Source organism: Zingiber officinale, chromosome 6B, assembly GCF_018446385.1.
Source record: "Zingiber officinale cultivar Zhangliang chromosome 6B, Zo_v1.1, whole genome shotgun sequence".
Lineage (NCBI taxonomy): Eukaryota > Viridiplantae > Streptophyta > Magnoliopsida > Zingiberales > Zingiberaceae > Zingiber > Zingiber officinale.
Window position 1 is genome coordinate 97,563,174 of NC_055996.1, and position 20,539 is coordinate 97,583,712.

Consider the following 20,539-nt stretch of genomic DNA (forward strand, 5'->3'; position numbering starts at 1 on the left):
AACACCATTATAATTTGAATAATGATGCTCGCAGCGACTTCCCTCAACGAATTCGCTGAGCGACTTAGGTGGCAGTTAATGTAGCCAAGTCCAACTCAGAGAAAAAAATCGCAGACTTGACCTTTTGTAATAATCTTCCCCTTTCGCAACCGTGCCCTAACTTCCCTCCTCCTCCGTCTTTTTCCCTCCGTGCCCTAACTCTACTCCTCCTCCTCCTCCTCCTTCGTTTTTCGCGACCTCTCCTCCCGTGCCCTAACTCTACTCCTCCTCCTCCTTCTCCGTTTTTTCTCCTCCGTGCCCTAACTCTACTCCTCCTCCTCCTCCTCCTTCGTTTTTCGCGACCTCTCCTCCCGTGCCCTAACTCTACTCCTCCTCCTCCTTCTCCATTTTTTCTCCTCCGTGCCCTAACTCTACTCCTCCTCCTCCTCCTTCTCCATTTTTTCTCCTCCATGCCCTAACTCTACTCCTCCTCCTCCTCCTCCATTTTGTCGCGACCCCTCCTCCCGTGCCCTAACTCTATTTTGTGGTGGTGTGTAAAATCAGGCGTTCGAAAAAGCACAGGTTGGAGAAGGACCTCAGAGAGTACATCAGGGAGGAGGTCGATATCAAGTACGGACAGACTTGGCACTACATTGTCGGTTGCAATTTCGGTAACCTACTTTTTTCTTTTCATCTCTGCACTTCACCGATCCTCATGTAGATATGAAATGAAACAACCTCAGTGTTCATGCTCATATGTGAATTTTTTTTTGTTGAATTTTGTTTTTGATTCTAATCAATCAAGGCATGTTGCTATTATTACTTTCCGGCAAGTATTTCTTTTTTCGCCTTATAACTTTTCACTGCTCAATTTATCTAATGTAGAATCTTTGTGTGAAATTCCTTGACTTATTATTGTTTGTAAATTAGTTGTATGCTTGCAATTAGTCTATTATTTACAAATTATATGAATCGGGTGAAGAATTGAAGGTCATTTAGGTCTGTATACTTTTTGTAGCTTTGTTTTGTCTTAGAGGGACTTTGTTTCATGTTTTTTTATTCTGTCTCTATTTTCTATTAAATTTTGGTCCTGTGATTTTTTAAAAAATAAATGTAGGTGAAGAAAGTGTCATGGAAGTAGAAAAAATTGATTTAATTGAGATAAAGGATAACAATGACCCTACGGACCAAGATCCATCTCCATCTAGTGTAAATGAAGTCAAGATTCTTGAGATTGGAATGACATTTTCATCTGAAGAAGAAGTTCGTACTTTTTATAATTCCTATGCTCAGAATGTTGGTTTCGGTATTTGTAAATTAGGTGGTAGAAATGGAGATGATGGAAAGTAAAAATATTTCTTTATTGGATGTGCCAAAATGGTGGGAAAGTATCTCAAGCAAAAAATATTTTATACCCTCGACCTTCTACTAAGACGAATTGCAAAGCTAAGATTAATGTTGATATTCGAAATGATGGGAACTTTGTGATAACTAGTCTATGTCTTGAACATAATCATATCTTGAGCCCTGGAAAGTCACGACATTTTAGATGTAATAAAGTATTGGATTCAGCTATAAAGAGAAAATTAGAGCTAAATGATCAAGCTGGAATAACTTTAAGCAAAAGTTTTCAATCATTTGTAGTTAAGGCTGGAGGCTATGAGAATTTGACATTTAATGAGAGAAAGTGTAGGAATTATATTTCAGAAGCTAGAAGGTTGAGGTTAGGGGATGGAGATGCTGAAGCTTTGAGTAATTATTTTTGTCGCATGCAAAGTAGGAACTCAAACTTGTGCTTTATTTAGATGGGGAATCCCGAATAAGAAATATTTTTTGGGCAGATACAAGATGTAGAGCTGCGTATGAATACTTTTCTGATGTTGTGACTTTTGATACAACATATTTGACTAATAGTTATGATATGTCATTTGCTCCATTTGTTGGGGTGAATCATCATGGTCAATATATTTTGCTGGGATGTGGATTATTATCAAGCTAAGACTCGGCAACTTTCATATGGTTGTTCAAATCTTGGTTGACATGTATGCTTGGACATGCTCCAAAGGCTATAATCACAGACCAATGTCGTGCCATGACAATTGCAATTGAAGAGGTATTTCCGAATTCGCATCATCGTCTGTGTCTTTGGCATATCATGAAAAAAATTCTAGCAAAATTTGGTGGTCATGCTCAATACAAAATGATAAAGAAACAATTGAAGAACATTGTTTATAACTCACTTACAGTTGATGAGTGTGATGAGAATTGGTTGAAAATGATTGAGGAGTTTAATTTGGAAAACAATGATAGGTTGAAATCTTTGCATGAAGAACGACATAGATGGATACATGTATACGTTAAAGATAACTTTTGGGCATGTATGTCCATATCTTAAAGAAGTGAAAGTATGAATGCATTTTTTGATGACTACATCCATTCTAAAATATCCTTGAAGCAATTTGTTTAGCAATATGATAATGCTTTGAAGAAGAAGATTAAGAATGAAAAATATTTTGATTTTGTTTCTTTTAATTCTACCATGCTAGTTATTCTTGGTCATCCTATTGAAAGATAATTTCAAAATGCCTACACTAACAACTTATTTAAGTTGTTCCAAGATGAAATAAGAGGATTGATGTTTTGCGATGCCTCATTATTGAAGGAAGAAGGGACAACTTTAATATTTGAAGTAGTAGAAACTATTTTGGGAAAAAATGGAGAACCCGTAAGGGAAGTTTCCTTTAGGGTACATTATATGGAGTTAGATTGCAAATTGAAATGTATGTGCCATCTATTTGAGTTTCGGGGAATTTTATGTAGGCATGTGATCAAAGTGTTGATAAGAATGAAGATGACTAAGGTTCCTATGAATTATTATTATGGACCGATGGCGCAAAGATATTAAGCGTGGGTATCAAAGTATCAGTAACATCTATGATGATTTTGTTTGTGATGGAGAAAGACATCGATATAATATTCTCACTCCATTGATACAAGAGATTCAACAACTTGGTGCAAAAAATGATGACAATTGTTCTATGTTGGTGGAAATCTTGAAAGACACGAAGGAAAAACTAATTGTTAATGGTCTTGAGCATTCAAGGGTTGAACAACTGAAAGGAGTATCTACATCTGGTGCAAAAGCAATACACTCTCCATTAAAAGTAAGATCTTGAGGTTGTCTATCCACAAAGAGGAAACAATCTAAGATTGAACAAATTGTGAAGAAATTAGTTGCAAAGGCCTGAAAAGAAGGTAAGTGATACATATAATAGATACCTAAAATAATTGTCTAGTATTATTGTTTTGTTCAAGTAGATTCATGTGATTGTAGCTAGTTGAAATTTTTTTTCTAATCTATCTTGCAGCAATAAAGATTGGAAAGTCGATGGTGGAAGACTCATGGAAAAGTGCAGGCAAGGACTAGTAGGTGAATGAGCATACTATCCTTTAGCTTATTTGTACAAAATTGTGTTTATGTTTTAAGTATTTTGGATCCTAGTTATAAAAACAATTGGTACTAATTAATATCAAACAAAAGTATGATACTGGTTTAGTTGGGATATATGAGAGTATGTATTGATAAACACTTGCTAAAATAACTGACTATTGGCTTCATTGACTTACATATTAGAAAGATGTTCTCAAAACTATGGTCACTTATAATAAACACATTTCTTGTATTGGACCTTGGAGGTGATCAATATTAGGTGTTGTTACAAGGTATCATTTTTTGCTGCATAGTTATTATTGTCATATACCATTCACTTATCCTTAGTTTTGTTTCTGGTATAACAGCCTTCTTTTTGGAGCAGAAGATCCCCCTATCGCCGGCATGGTGTTGGATAATATCTTCTCAAATTTATTTGATCTTATGATGCTTGTGGATGTTTACAAATTTGTGTCATGTAAATGCATGGAGAAATTATTCTCTCATCGAGTTGTTCTAGAAGAGAGTTATGTAGATGTTTTTGGAATAGTAGCATATTTATGTGGGTTCTATCATTCTTTAATACAATTTAGTTGCAATCTATCAAATTGAGAACAACTTACTATGTAAATACGACATCGAGTAATGGACTATCTTGTTTTCCTTTTGTTTTTGCTTCTGGTTTTTGACAAGTAGCAGTAAACATGCATATGGAGCCATTTGTGGCCACATGTCTCATCTTCTCTGCATGCCTCTGGCAAAGTTCGATATCTCAAAGGGAAACCAATTTGATTGCAGAATCAGAACTTTGATTGCATAAAAGAAGATGAGACATGTGGTCGAGGAAAACAAATTTGTCTCTGCATACCTCGGAGTACATGGCCACAGTTTCAGGGCTCACTCCAACTCCACCCACAGGCGACATTTATGTCTTTCTTTATTTTACTTTCTTGCTTGGCTCTGAAATCCGGAAGAACACGGCTGAGGAAACCAAATTTGTCTCATCTTCGAGATATCGAACTTTGATTGCAGAATCAGAAGATGAGAGCTCCGAGGCATGCAGAGAAGATGAGAAATCAAAGTTATGTTTCAGCTCCGAAGCAAGAAACATACACATGCAGATCTTTTTTTGAAACGGAAATATTCTCTTCCTCCCTTTGATTGCAGAATCAGCTTCAAGTTTTAGGAACTGAAACTTGAAGGAAGCTTGCAGAATAAGCTTCAAGTTTTAGGACCTAAAACTTGAAGGAATTTAAGCTTGGATCATGTAGAGTTTAGTTGAGGAGAGGATTTCACTGGACTTGATACTAATTAACAAGATGAATTAATTAACAAAATTGTTTGTGAACAAAATGATTCGCATCATCCAATAGTACTCAACACTAATTATCCTAACACAATTACAACACCAACATAATTCAAGATTCAAAAGTAGTTAACGATATAAACTAACAAACCAAAATCATGTCCAGAATTGCAAATATTAAGCTAGTTACATTACAACACTAACACTACTTAATACTAACTTGCCAGATGAACTAACAACTCAATCAGGATTACGGCTAAGAGAATCAAGTTCACCATCACTAATATCCAAATAAATTTCGGCACATTTATTATTCTCGGTTTATGTCCATGAGAAGCATTGTGCTCACTTTCAATTTTGCCCGATGAACTAGTATCGACCGTCACCCACTTTTGCCATCCATGTTGCCCACATTTGTAATAGTATCTTCCAGGATTCTTGGTTGATCTAGAAACATACACAAATGTTCTTCGTCCGCAGTCCCTACATGGTATAGGTTCAAATCTTGTATTGTCGATGCTGCTATAACTTGAGGATGTCATGGAATAACAACCTAATAATCAAATTTCCTTCACTTAGATTAAAAATAAATAAATTTAACAAAAAAAAACTCTCAACAAAGAGAAGAAATATTTTCATTAACATCAATTTTAAATGCAATGTCAACATATGAAAACAAAAGAAAGAGTAGTTCATTCTGTTATGTGAATCTGTCAAACTAAAACAGGCTCATGAAGCCAACAGAACTGTCATATCGAGAACTAAGACCCAACTTAAATATCTAATTGCGAGGTATTTTATTACTGCAATTGTTCACAAGCAACAAACTGCAAAGTTTTTCAACCTCTATTCTATAATATTCCCATTGGTTGAATGGCAAGTTGGGATAACATCCTTATTAATGAGAATACAGTTTAAATCATAACTGGGCTCTCAGAGATATACCCTTTTAATGTCTAATTTAATCATAATATATTAAACAAGGATTTCAATTCTATATATCCTTCAGGCAATTTACCAACTATTCTTATGAGTTTCCAGAGAACATCACAGAAATGATATGGTGTTTGTCAGTGTCAAGCAAACAATAATAAGTTAACCAGAACGCAGTATAAAATTTTAAATTCTTGAGCAAAAATTTCAATATCGCTTTACCTTTTCAATGCCTCCTCGGCGGGATGTTACCTCAACAAAAAGACAATGAAGGTCAAGCTCCTTGCCCCCGATAGTTGGCACCCTGTGAAAGAAAACAAATCACAAGATTAGCAACTGGTTATGTTCAATATATAACCTATCAGTAGTATACATAAATGAAACTATCAAGATGCTTAAGTATATACCCAATAAACGAAGATAATAGATAAATTCATGAAGTACTTTAATCCAGCACCAGGTCAAACAACTAACAAAAGCTCGTGAAAAGAACCAAACTTAATTAAGAATGAAGATGGAGACAACAAGAGATGTTGGATCTTCTGTTAAAGGCCCAACCATGACATGACTTGGAAACAAAATAGCCTAATCCCTATAAACTTGATAAATAGATAACGTATACCTAAAATCACAAATCGCCCTAAACAATACTTAATCTCAGAGGTCCTTCTCCAGCCTGTGCTTCTCGAACGCCTGATTTCACACACCTGTTGGAGTGTATACTGAAAGCCTAAGCTTTGTAAACATTCATTATGAATAAAGAATCACATTTGGTCAAATTGTCTACATTTGTTTGTAGTTGTTCATATAATTTATATTGTAGATAACATAGTATGTGGTGTCACATGCAGAAGATGATGTTATCAGTACCTTATAAATTATAAACAGTAGCTCACGACTAAAATGGAAAAGAACAAACCATTAGAAGGTCGTAGTGTAATTAGGTATTAGTTTATCTTGACTATATAATTACAATAGTACACTCAGAGTGTATTGAGTAGGACCATTAGAGGTCGTTTCTTTTATACTGACTTTATAAAGGAACAAAGACCTCAGTTATTATGGAAGTGTGTGCTCTTAATCCTAATATAATAACAAGCACATATGTTTGATATTTATTTCTTTAATTTATCAATGGGTGAGATTTAGTTCGATGAATCAATAAACCCGATAAGTTGGGAAATGGTATCACTTATAGTGTGTGTTGTTGATTATAGAAGGAAACTGTGTCCTAGAGATACTAGGTTGATAATGTCCTCAAGAGGAGCTCATAAAGATTGTCATGTTAAACCCTGCAGGTGGACTTAGTCCGACATGATAATAAGGTTGAGTGGTACTACTCTTGGACTTAGATATTAATTAAATGAGTTGTCAGTAACTCACTTAATTAGTGGACATTCGATATCTTAAACACAGGGAGACTAACACACTCATAATAAGAAGGAGCCCAAAAATGTAATTTGGGATTGGTGCGGTAGTTCAATGATAGTTCTCTAGTGGAATGAATTATCATTGATAAAATTAAGTTGTGTGTTAGGGGCGGGATGCTTAATTTTATCGGGAGACCAAAACCAATTCCTCCTCTCGGTCCCTATCATAGCCTCTTATTTGTAGAGTTCTATACCCACCTATACCCACCTTCTATACCCACCCAATAGGGGCCGGCCAAGCTAGCTTGGGAACAAGCTAGGGCCGGCCTAGGTATGAATTTGGGTGGCCGGCCCTAGCTTGAACCCAAGCTAATGGGGGCCGGCCAAATTAAATTAAAAAGGAATTTTAATTTTAATTTTTATTATGTGGAAGAAATAATTTATTAAAGAGAATTAAAATTAAAATATCTCTCTTATAAAAGATCTACAAAAGATTAAAGAAAGATATTAAATCTCTTTCCTTATTTGTAGATTGGTGAGATATTTTATTTTTCTCTTTAAAAATTATTCACATGTTATAAAATTAAAAATATAGAAATTTCCTTTTATCAACCATGAAGAGATTTTTTAAAGAGAAACTTTATTTTAAAATTTCTGGAAACAAATTAGGAAGTTTTAATTTGTTGATTGAAACTCTCCTAAATTGCTCTTTTGATTGTGGCCGACCATCACAAGGTTGATTGGGAAATTTTATTTTATTTTTCTCAATTAATTCATGTCAAGGAAAATTGAGGAAATTTTATTATAATTAAATTTCCTAATTTGCCTAGGCCAAGGAATATAAAAGAAGGGGTAGGGGTGCCTTCATGAGACACAACCTCTATTATTTTCTCTCCCTCTTTTCCTTGGTGTTGTGGCCGGCCATCATCTCTTCTCTTCTTCCTCTTTGTGGTGGCCGAAACTCTCTATTGCTTGGAGCTCTTGTGGAGGTCGGATACTACTTGGAGAAGAAGAAGAAGGAGGAGAGGAAGCTTGCATCTCTTAGAGCTTGGTTGGTGTTTTTCTTCTTCCTTGGTGAAGTTTTCTTGTTTTGGCCGAACCTAGCTAGGAGGAGAAGAAGGTGCTTGGTGGTTTCTCATCTCGGAAGATCGTTGCTCACACAACGTCCAAGGTTAGAAGAGGAATACGGTAGAAGATCAAGAGGTTTTTCTACAAGGTATAACTAGTAATTTTTCTTTCCGCATCATGCTAGTTATTTATGGAAATAATACCCAATACAAGAGGCTTACGTTCTAGAATTTCGAATATGTTTTTCGATGTTGTGTTCTTTTGTTTTTTCTTTTCCTTGTGATTTGATTGTTCTCTTTGGTTAACCTAAAGTTATTTTAGGAAATTAAATATTAGCTTTCTATAAAAGGTTTTGTCTAGTCGGTGGTGGTTGCTCCCATATCCAAGAAGGTCATGTGCCTCGCCACGTCAGTACTGGGAACCAATTATGGAAATTAATATTTAATGGAATTAATAACTTAAGGAGACTTGGGTCGAACGTGTTAAGTTCCGCAGGAGATCCAAGTCAAAACCTAAAAGAACAAATAGATTAAGTTTTGGATCAAACGTGTTAAGTTCCGCAGGCGATCCAAAATTTAATTTAAAAGAACACATGGTAGCTAGGAAAAGGTTCAGACCTTTGTACAAAATTTTTTGTACAGTGGAACCTATAGGTTTTCCGAGTAGCAACCAACAACACCACCACAAAATAGAGTTAGGGCACGGGAGGAGGAGGAGGAGGAGTAAAGTTAGGGCACGGAGGAGAAAAAACGGAGGAGGAGGAGGAGGAGGAGGAGTAGAGTTAGGGCACAAGAGGAGAGGTCGCGACAAAACAAAGGAGAAGGAGGAGTAGAGTTAGGGCACAGAGGAGAAAAAACAGAGGAGGAGGGAAGTTAGGGCACGGTTGCGAAAGGGGAAGATTATTACGAAAGGTCAAGTCTGCGATTTTTTCTCTGAGTTGGACTTGGCCACATTAGCTGCCACCTAAGTCGCTCAACGAATTCACTGAGGGAAGTCGCTGCGAGCATCATTACTCTTATAATTTATAATGAATTTTTAGACCATAATTGGATAAATAAATAATTTATAAAAGAATTTATTTGATATTTTGGAAACTAAAATATCAAAAAATATTAAAAAAAATCTCATATCGATATTGATACCAAAAAGTTCAATACAGTATAATACTGTATCAAAATTTTTTATATGAATAGTATATATCAATATGAAATATATAATGTATTAAAAATTTTAATATTTTTCTCATCCCTAACCAAAGGTGCCCACGTTCAATGGCGGATTCAAGAAGCATGGAGGGGTAATCATCTGATAAACCAAAGGAAATACACGGTTCTTCATTGTTTCAAATTTTTTTTTTTTTTGCAAAAGCTCCCAAATCTAAAATGCCTTCAAACCGTTCATCTGATCTAACATCATCAAGATATGTTTCAATCTCTTGTTCAACCAACATATGTTCATTCTAAGAAAAATCATTTTGATAAAAATGAGTCAAACGTACTACCTTCTATACATCAAATCTAGAGAATGGGTTCCAAGGATCAAGGCATGACATACAAATCAACAAATCTGTAGTTGTTTTAGATAAACGACTATCCATCTCCTGTAGAATAATATCGATAACCTGTAATTTAAAAATCAAACAATAAAAATAAAAATTAATAAATATGATTATGTTTAAAAGAATTTAATTGACTGTAAATAAAAAAAAGAATTATGAAGTTACCTCACAAAATTTTTTAACATAGTAGTGGCGATAAAAATTAATATTTTTTCCATCTCTCTTCAAATAACTACGGCTATTGATGGTATCTATTATATTAATTATTTCAATAGAATGAGTGTTACAAAACTTTTTCACATCCTCAAGTAAAACATCCTATCCAGAATCTCTCAATTTTTACAATTTGTCTTTCACATTATTGATCAAATGCATCACATTCACAATATTTTGATCTTTTTCTTGTAGAACCATTGGCAAATAATTTGTGATTGTCAATATACATTTCATCAATAGTAAAATAAACACAAATTCATACTTCTCTATTCTTTCAACCAAAGTTCTAATTAAACCCTTAGAAGAACAATCACCATCATCAATTAAATTTTGAAGAACCTCTATAACAGATGACCACATTTGTTCAATACGATATAAAGTTAAATAATGAGACCCCCATCATGTATCTCCAAGTCTAGCTAGACTAGTTTCTTGGTTTAGTCCTATACCAGAACTAATCTCTCATCTTTCAAGAAGTTCAATTTTTCTATCATGTTTAAGTTGTCGAAGTTTGTCAGCCCTTTTGCAAGATGATGCAGATGTGTTCACAATCGAACCAACAATCCACATAAAATCACAAACATATTGATTTTCTTGAGCAACAGCTACAACCACTAGCTGGAGTTGATGAGCAAAACAATGAACATATCTTGTATATGAATTTTCTTTCATTATCAAGGATTTTAAGACATTAAAACCTCCAGACATATTTGAAGCACCATCATATCCTTGACCCCTCAATCTCGCCACTAACAAATCATATTTAGCAAATAAAGAGTCGATTGTCTCCTTCAAACAAGCAAATGTAGTTGTTGCAACATGAACTACAACCATAAATCGTTCAATCACCTCTCCACGTTTATTCACATATCTAATAACAACTGCTATTTGCTCTTTCACTAAACAATAATGAGCCTCATCAAGTAGTAAAGTGAACCACCTATCTCCAAGATCAGCTAAAATAGCATTTGTGGTCTCAACTGCACAAGCATTCACCAGTTGCTTTTTAATTTTTGGGGCAATCATTTGATTATTTCCAAGTGCATTTATTCCAACAACTGTCACAACTTCTGGACACTTTGAGCTATACCATTCGAGCAATTCTAAAAAAATTACCTCTATTAGATAATGTTGAAGACTCATCATGTCCCCGAAAAGGTAATCCTTGTAGCAACGAAAATTGAATTACTTTTAAAATGGCAGTCAGGCGTTTGCGATAAGCAACTTCAATCTCATGTTTCCCCAATGAAAATGAATACTCCAAACTTTATTTTTGATTCTTGAATCCCTCAAATTATATTCTTGCCTCATTGTGCGCACTACCAACTCTACCTACATGCTTATTGAAATTTTCAATCGCTTTTTTCCAATTTACGAAACTAGATCTCGTAAACACATCATGTTGGATTGTAAAATTGCTAGAGGAGGGTGAATAGTGTTCGTCAAAAATCACGAGTTAAAATGAGTTATGCAGCGGAAAAGGGAAATAAAAATAATAATACTAACAATGTCAAGTTTTACTTGGTTCGGAGCATGTGATGACTCATACTCCAAATCCTACGATCGTCAATCGCTTTTGTTGGACAATCACTGTCAATTCATAAATGAATTACAAAGATTGAGAACAAGAATTAAAAATAAAACTGTTACCGACAAACAGAAAGAAAATTAAAGAAGTCTTCGTTCCTCAAACTTCGGAGCAATCTTTTGGTGTCGTCGGTGCCTTTTCAGAGTAGCTAGCAAGAATGAAACTTGTAGTAGGTGATGTCCTGATGCTGGTGGTCGAAGGCTTTTATATAGGCCCATTCCAGTTGCCTAAACCACTGTTGATGTGGTGATATCTCATTGAAACTTGATCCGTCAAGTTTTCCCACTTCCGACTGCCCAGACCCCCTTTGAGCGTCTAGACCGTTGATGTGGATTCAGCCAGTCGTTGCACTCCAACTTAAATTTAGAATGAAATTTCTGGTCCGAGCACATAGACCAACCCCGGGCATCAGGACCGCCTGGGTGCCTGGTAGGCCACCCTAGCAAAGCTGGTTCGGGCACCCGGACCAGCTCTAGGCACCCAAAGTCTGGGCGATCAAACACCCTTTTTTCCAGCCTTCTTCCCTGCAAAAAAGAGTTAGACCTGGGTAATAAAAATATGTTTATCCTGTAAAAAAAAAGTTAGCACAATTCAGCAGGATAGTAGTAGTAATTAGATCTTGTCTCCTCGAGATCAGGATCTAGTCAAGATCTCAGCTTAGGTTTCCCAAATGGACCTAAGCTAAACCGACGCCTACAGTTCCCTTAACTAGGAACACGCCCTCACTGTATCTCTCCTTTAATTACTTACCTCTTACTTACCAACTACAGTTTCTTGACTTGCCTTTGACTCACCAAGTCTTTACACAATTGTCAGGTCCTGTGAACCCAATTGGATTTCGGTCGGTTATTAGATCCCGTAGATCCAACCTAATTTCCCGTCAGATATTGGGTCCCGCAGATCTATCTAGACTTTACACCAGCTATTAGATCCAGTAGACCTAGCTGGATTCAACCTGGTGTCAGGTCCTTCAAACCTATCAACTCCTGCATACTTGGTAAAGCAATTAGATCACAAAACACTCTAACTTTAATCTCCTTGTCATTCATTAAAATCTGAATTAGATCATTAGTACAAATTGCACCAACACATTATCTCCTCCAAACCCTATATTACTAGGTCTAAAAATATAATACCAAAAACAAAAGGTTGCATCCTTTGAAACACTATACTCCAACAAATCACGATCTTTAAATCAAACCTCTCTAAAACAATTATTGTCTTTATCCATTTTTTTTCTTGGAAAATTATGATCTTGAGGTTGACAAGGACTCATAGCAACGTATTCTTTTCGAATACGATCTCTAACACCAATATCATACTCTTTAATGTTGATACAGTCTGACCTGGCTGTTGTTTTGATGTTGACACGGATTTAAGTTTGTATCAGATGTTAATTAAACTCGGTTTGATTACTGATCAAGGTTGATCAAGTGGAAGGGAAAAGTCCAAGTTGGAAACTTGGCACGCGGAGTCGGAGAGGGCTCGGTAGCTCGTTCTCCGGACTAGGTCAGAGAGGGCTCGGTAGCTCGTTCTCCGGACTAGGTCAGAGAGGGCTCGGTAGCTCGTTCTCTGGACCTGACGAAGTCGGAGAGGGCTCGGTAGCTCGTTCTCCGGACTAGGTCAGAGAGGGCTCGGTAGCTCGTTCTCTGGACCGGACGAAGTCGGAGAGGGCTCGGTAGCTCGTTCTCCGGACTAGGTCAGAGAGGGCTCGGTAGCTCGTTCTCTGGACCGGACGAAGTCGGAGAGGGCTCGGTAGCTCGTTCTCCGGACTAGGTCAGAGAGGGCTCGGTAGCTTGTTCTCTGGACCTGACGAAGTCGGAGAGGGCTCGGTAGCTCGTTCTCCGGACTAGGTCAGAGAGGGCTCGGTAGCTCGTTCTCTGGACCGGACGAAGTCGGAGAGGGCTCGGTAGTTTGTTCTCCGAATTAGGTCAGAGAGGGACCTAAGTGGACATTCCATGGTACATTGGATCGGTCGGCAGACCGATCCAGTGATACATAAGACAGTGGATCGGTCGGCAGACCGATCCAGTGAAACTGTGAAACTGAGTTTCCATGGATCGGTCTGGTGACCGATCAGGAAACACTCAGTAGCACACTGAGTGCAATCTGATCGGTCTTGGAGACCGATCAGAAGATGTTATTGCGAAGAGAAGAAGGCAGGGATCGGTCGTGGAGATCGATCCACCTGCAGTCTGATCGGTCTCCACGATCGATCAGACAAGCTGTGGACCGATCAGGATATGTCTTGATCGGTTCATGGATCGGTCTGGTGACCGATCCACACACAATCAGATTTGTTGTTGTTTCTGCGATTCCTCCACTGCATTTGATTTGCCTGATTCATGTGATATAACCCTCTGTGCTGTTAGCTTTTGAGTTTGCAGGATCACAGGTATCATTCCAAGCCTAATTTCAAAATAAGTCCATAAGAGGAATACGACAAATGGCCTTTCTGCTGTGATTCGCGGCGCATGGTGTTGGTTGCTACTCGGAAAACCTAGAGGTTCCACTGTACAAAAATTTTGTACAAAGGTCTGAACCTTTTCCTAGCTACCATGTGTTCTTTTAAATTAAATTTTGGATCGCCTATGGAACTTAACACGTTTGATCCAAAACTTAATCTATTTGTTCTTTTAGGTTTTGACTTGGATCTCCTGCGGAACTTAACACGTTCGACCCAAATCACCTTAAGTTATTAATTCCATTAAATATTAATTTCCATAATTGGTTCCCAGTACTGACGTGGCGAGGCACACAGCCTTCTTGGATATGAGAGCAACCACCACCGACTAGACAAAACCTTTTATAGAAATCTAATATTTAATTTCCTAAAATAACTTTAGGTTAACCAAAAAGAACAATCAAATCACAAGGAAAAGAAAAAGCAAAAGAACACAACATCGAAAAACATATTCGAAATTCTAGAACGTAAGCCTCTTGTATTTGGTATTATTTCCATAAATAACTAGCATGATGCGGAAAGAAAAATTACTAGTTATACCTTGTAGAAAAACCTCTTGATCTTCTATCGTATTCCTCTTCTAACCTCGGACGTTGTGTGGGCAACGATCTTCCGAGATGAGAAACCACCAACCACCTTCTTCTCCTCCTAGCTAGGTTCGGCCACAAAGAAAGAAGCTTCACCAAGGAAGAAAATCAAAACACCAACCAAGCTCCAAGAGATGCTAGCTTCCTCTCCTTCTTCTTCTTCTTCTCCAAGTAGTATCCGGCCACCACAAGAGCTCCAAGGGAAGAGAGGGGTTCAGCCACCACAAGAGGAAGAAAGGGAAAGGATGGTCGGCCACACCAAGGAACAAAAGAGGGAGAGAAAATAATAGAGGTTGTGTCTCATGAAGGCACCCTCACCCCTTCTTTTATATTCCTTAGACTAGGCAAATTAGGAAATTTAATTACAATAAAATTTCCTTAATTTCCTTGACATGATTTAATTGAGAAAAAATAAAATAAAATTTCCCCAATTGAATTCAAGTGGCCGGCCACATCATGAAGAACAAATTGGACAAGTTTCAATCAACAATTAAAACTTCCTAATTTGTTTCCGGAAATTTTAAAAAAATAAAATTTCTCTTCAAAAATCTCTTCATGGTTGATAAAAGGAAATTTCTATAATTTTAATTTTATCAATATGTGAATAATTTTTAAAGAGAAAATAAAATATCTCACCAATCTACAAATAAGGAAAGAGATCTAATCTCTTTCTTTAATCTTTTGTAGATCTTTTATAAGAGAGATATTTTAATTTAAATTCTCTTTAATAAATTATTTCTTCCACATAATAAAATTTAAAATTAAAATTTCTTTTTAATTTAATTTGGCCGGCCCCCACTAGCTTGGGTTCAAGCTAGGGTCGGCCACCCTAAACTATACTTAGGCCGGCCCTAGCTTGGTTCCCAAGCTAGCTTGGCCGGCCCCCTATTGGTGGGTATAGAAGGTGGGTATAGGTGGGTATAGTACTCTATAAATAAGAGGCTACGATAGGGACCGAGAGGAGGAATTGGTTTTGGTCTCCCGATAAAATTAAGCATCCCGTGTTCGCCCCGAACACACAACTTAATTTTATCAATAATAATTCATTCCACTAGAGAACTATTATTGAACTACCGCACCAATCCCAAATTACATTTTTGGGCTCCTTCTTATTATGAGTGTGTTAGTCTCCCTGTGTTTAAGATATCAAATGTCCACTAATTAAGTGAGTTACTGACAACTCATTTAATTAATATCTTAGTCCAAGAGTAGTACCACTCAACCTTATCATCATGTCGGACTAAGTCCACCTGCAGGGTTTAACATGACAATCCTTATGAGCTCCTCTTGAGGACATTATTAACCTAGTATCTCTAGGACACAGTTTCCTACTATAATCAACAACACATACTATAAGTGATACCATTTCCCAACTTATCGGGCTTATTGATTCATCGAACTAAATCTCACCCATTGATAAATTAAAGAAATAAATATCAAATATATATGCTTGTTATTATATTAGGATTAAGAGTACACATTTCCATAATAACCGAGGTCTTTGTTCCTTTATAAAGTCAGTATAAAAGAAACGACCTCAAATGGTCCTACTCAATACACTCTGAGTGTACTAGTGTAATTATATAGTCAAGATAAACTAATACATAATTACACTACGACCTTCTAATGGTTATTCCTTTCCATTTTGGTCGTGAGCTACTGTTTATAATTTATAAGGTACTGATAACATCATCTTCTGCATGTGGCACCACATACTATGTTATCTACAATATAAATTAAATGAACAACTACAAACAAATGTAGACAATTTAACCAAATGTGATTCTTTATACATAATGAATGTTTACAAAGCTTAGGCTTTCAGTATACACTCCAACACATGGTGCATTTGAAGCATCAACGGCTACTGGTGTGATCTGGCTGCGATCCGCTTGACTCCTGGTGATTAGTTCGAGCTCAGAAGACACCAGTGAAGACTGTGATTTCATTGGTGTGAGTTCAGAGAACCAGGTAAGGAGGAAGAGGGATTGGCTGCAGCGATGATTCTGTGCAGTTTGACCACGATCCGTGACAGCGGAGAACAAGGGCTTAAGAAGCAGTAAAAAGCGAGAGGAAAGAACAACAAGAAAGCAAGAAAAACGAAAACGTTCTGTTAATCGTTGAGGTGTGCTAAGTTCTTGAGCTCTCGGGTGAAAAACTGCGATCTGTGAGTTCTCTGTTTCCACTGATCCTCGCGTGGTTGTAAGCGTTAGTTCATTCTTCTTTGCCACCGAGCTCTGTAAGTCTTGTGCTTTAACATATATATTTCTTGTGACTTTGTGAAGAGGTTACTCCACCGAGAAGGAGGATCTTTAGCCGGAATTTATCCGGGGTGCGATCTACCGAAGATCAGGGGTCGTCCATCTTACGGACACGCCGAGGAGTAGGGGCAAGTTATCCCCGAACCTCGTAAATCAGTGTGTTAGTGTGCTTGTTTCCTCTTTGTTTTAGTTTCCTAATTCCGCTGTGCTAACAAGTTTCTTTGTAGAAATTTGTGTTTAAGTTTTTAAGAGGCTATTCACCCCCCCCCCCCTCTAGCCATCTAAGATCCCAACAAGTGGTATCAGAGCCTGGTGCTCTTCATCTGGACTAACATCCTAAGGAGCAACAAGATGGCCATGAAGGAAGGATTCAGCACCAACATACCACCCTTCTTCGATGGAGCAGATTTCCAGTATTGGAAGAGCCGCATGGAGTATTACCTCAAGACTGATATCTCCATGTGGTTCTCGGTCAAGGAAGGATTCACACCACCGAAGGACGAAGAAGGTAAGGAACTCGATTCATCAAGGTGGTCTACCGAACAAACTCGTAAAGGGCAAGCCGATGCCAAGGCGGTAGTCACCTTACAATGTGGGATTGCCAAGGACCAACTCGTCAAGGTAGGTCCATTCTCGAGTGCAAAAGATTTATGGAACAAGCTTATCGAGCTCCAAGAAGGAACTCGAGATTCTCGGATAGCCAAGAGGGACCTATTCTTGAATCAACTACAAAATCTCACCATGAAGGAAAACGAAACGGTAAGTGAACTACATGGGAGGTTCAAGGAAATCATCAATGGTCTACATTCCGTAGATGAACGCGTGGAGAATCGCGATCTAGTAAGGTACGCTCTTAAAGTCTTTCCAAGGAATGCCTTGTGGTCATCTATGGTAGATGCCTACAAGGTTTCCAAGGATCTTTCCATTGTTAAATTAGATGAATTCTTTTGTGAAATGGAACTTCATGAACTTGCTAACAAAGGTCAAAGAGAGAAAGGTATTGCCTTAGTTGCAGGACCAAAGAACAAGGATGGAAGAAGAAAGAGGGAAAAGAAGAAGGAGAAAGAGATTTCTTCATCTACATCCTCCTCCGAGTCTGATGATGAAGGCGGATCATCATCAAGCGAGATGGCCAACTTCGTGAGGAGAATTATGAGAAGAAGCAGAAGATACAAAGGAAAAGGTAAACCTAATGATCAAAATATCGATAAGACTAATGTTACATGTTATGAGTGTAGCAAGAAAGGCCACTACCGGAGTGAGTGTCCAAAACTCAAAAAGGAGGAACGGGCCAAAAAGAAGGAGGAAAGAGCCAAGAAGAAGAAAGCTCTTAAGGCCACTTGGGATGAATCTTCCTCAAGCTCATCGGAGGAGGAAGAGAAGAAGGAGAAGAGTACTCGGCAATTGGCACTCATGGCAAGGGAGGAGTCCGAGTCCGAGAGTGATGACTCAAGCACTTCAGTCGCGGCTTCATCATCTTCGGATGATGAAGAGGTAACCTCTTCTCACTTAGAAAAATGCTATAAGACTATTACACATTTGTCTACCTTGCTTAAAAAATCAAAAACAGAAAATAAATCATTAAAAGAAGAAGTAGAAAACTTGAGGGCCCTTAGGGAAGATGAGGTTAATGACCTACATCTAGAGGTCCTTGAGGATGAGAACAAGGCCTTGAAGGGTGAGGTTGAGAAACTCAAGAAAATGCTTGAAAAATTCTCAACTAGCTCTAAGACCCTAGACATGATTCTAAATGCCCAAAGGGCGGTCTACAACAAGGCTGGATTAGGATACCAACCTAAGGAGTCTAGCTTTATTTCTTTAGTGTCAAGAACCCAATTTCATAGATCGCATGTTTCTAGGGTTCATGAGACTAGGAAGAAGGTAACAAAGGCATGGGTGCCTAAGTCTTTCATTGTAGATGCATTAGGTCCCAAGATTTGGGTACCTAAAACATCTATCTTTCGTGTCTTGTAGGCATTGGTAAAGGGGGAGCGTCTATCAACTTGGTTTGTTGATAGTGGATGCTCCAAGCACATGACCGGGGACAAGTCACTATTTTCTACCATTCAAAACAAAAATAGAGGTAATGTGTCATTTGGTAACAATGGTAGTCTTAAGGTTATAGGAGTTGGAGACATTCATATATCCGAATATCTCTAAATCAAGAATGTCCTTCTAGTCAAGGGGATGACTTTTAATCTCCTAAGTGTCAGTCAATTGTGTGATACGGGTTACACAATTGAGTTTCATTCGAGTCAATGTCTAGTCACAAACATTGACACACTTGACACGGTACTAGTAGGCACAAGGGTAGATAACATTTATCAAGTTTCTTTTAAAAGTGTTACTAATGCTCTTGCTAAGTGTTTCATGTCAAAAGAAGAAGAATCGTGGCTTTGGCATAGGAGGTTGGCTCATGTAAACATGAAAAATATCCGGAAGCTGGTCAACAAAGGGTTAGTGCGAGGCTTACCAAGCATCAAGTACCAAAAGACCAAATTGTGTGATGCATGTCAGAAGGGTAAGCAAACTAAAGCGCCTCATAAAGGTAAAAGCGTTGTAAGTACAACTACTGCCTTAGACTTATTACATATGGATTTGTTTGATTGCAGTAGTGTTATTTCATTAAATGGAAGTAGATACTGTTTAGTGATTATTGATGACTTTACTAGGTATACATGGACCTTCTTTTTGAAAAATAAGGATCAAACCATAGATATCTTTATTTCTTTTTGTAGAAGAACTGAAAATAAAAAATCAACAACAATTAAAACAATTAGAAGTGATCATGGTGGAGAATTTCAAAACCATAGATTTTTAGAGTTTTGTCAAGAAAAAGGATATAGGCATGAGTTCTCTACTCCAAGGACCCCACAGCAAAATGGTGTTGTGGAGAGAAAGAACCAAGCTTTGCAAGAGGCTGCACGAAGCATGCTCAATGAGTACTCACTACCGAGCTACTTGTGGGCTGAAGCTGTGAATACAGCTTGCTATGTGCAAAACCGAGTCCTGATACATAGGTTTTTAGGAAAAACTCCTCATGAACTTTGGTTTGGGAAACCCCCTACAATTAAACATCTTAGGGTGTTTGGTTGTAAGGTGTTTATCTTGAACACCAAGGATCATCTTGGAAAGTTCACGGCTAAGGCTGATGAAGGGATACTGGTCGGGTACTCTCTCTTCAGCAAAGCCTATCGAGTCTACAACAATAGGACTAAATTGATTGAAGAGTCCTCAGATGTAGCATTTGAAGAAATCCCTAAATCGAATGATCAATCAAGGGATGTAGGAGAAATTCAATTTGAACTTAGAAGGCTAAGTTTGAATGATCGAAACATAGAAAGAGTCGAAGTTGACTCTGATGATGATGAGCAAAAGCAACAAAGAACTCAATCTGATCCTTTGCCTGATATTGAGTCCTTGTCTGTGCCTAGTGAGACCATTCATGAGGCACCACCAACACCAAGACAATCTAGGATAACCACTAGTCATCCCCAAGACCAAATTGTGGGAGACATCTAACAAGGGGTTAGGACTAGGTCATTCTTTAGAAATGAGTCTAATGAGGTCGCCTTGATCTCAGAAATTGAACCAAAAATAGTTGTTGAGGCATTGCACGATCCTGATTGGATCATAGCTATGCAAGATGAGTTAGGTCAATTTGAAAGGAGCCAAGTGTGGGACTTAGTTCCTAGACCTAAGAAGACCACCATTATTGGAACTAAATGGGTCTTCAAAAATAAGTTAAACCAAAAGGGAGAAGTCGTAAGAAACAAGGC

The 20,539-nt window shown here is 37.7% G+C and overlaps 1 protein-coding gene across 1 annotated transcript; it reads right to left on the minus strand.

Annotated features, from left to right (window-relative positions):
- Positions 1 to 10,322: 10,322 nt before the first annotated feature.
- LOC121991272 (zinc finger MYM-type protein 1-like) lies at positions 10,323 to 11,006 on the minus strand. Its single transcript, XM_042545282.1, has one exon. The coding sequence runs from the start codon at positions 11,004 to 11,006 to the stop codon at positions 10,323 to 10,325; it is 684 nt and encodes a 227-aa protein (XP_042401216.1).
- Positions 11,007 to 20,539: the final 9,533 nt, after the last annotated feature.

Bases quoted from the DNA above. Each gene is read 5' to 3' on its own strand.
- LOC121991272 (XM_042545282.1), bottom strand. From the start codon at position 11,006: ATGATGAGTCTTCAACATTATCTAATAGAGGTAATTTTTTTAGAATTG.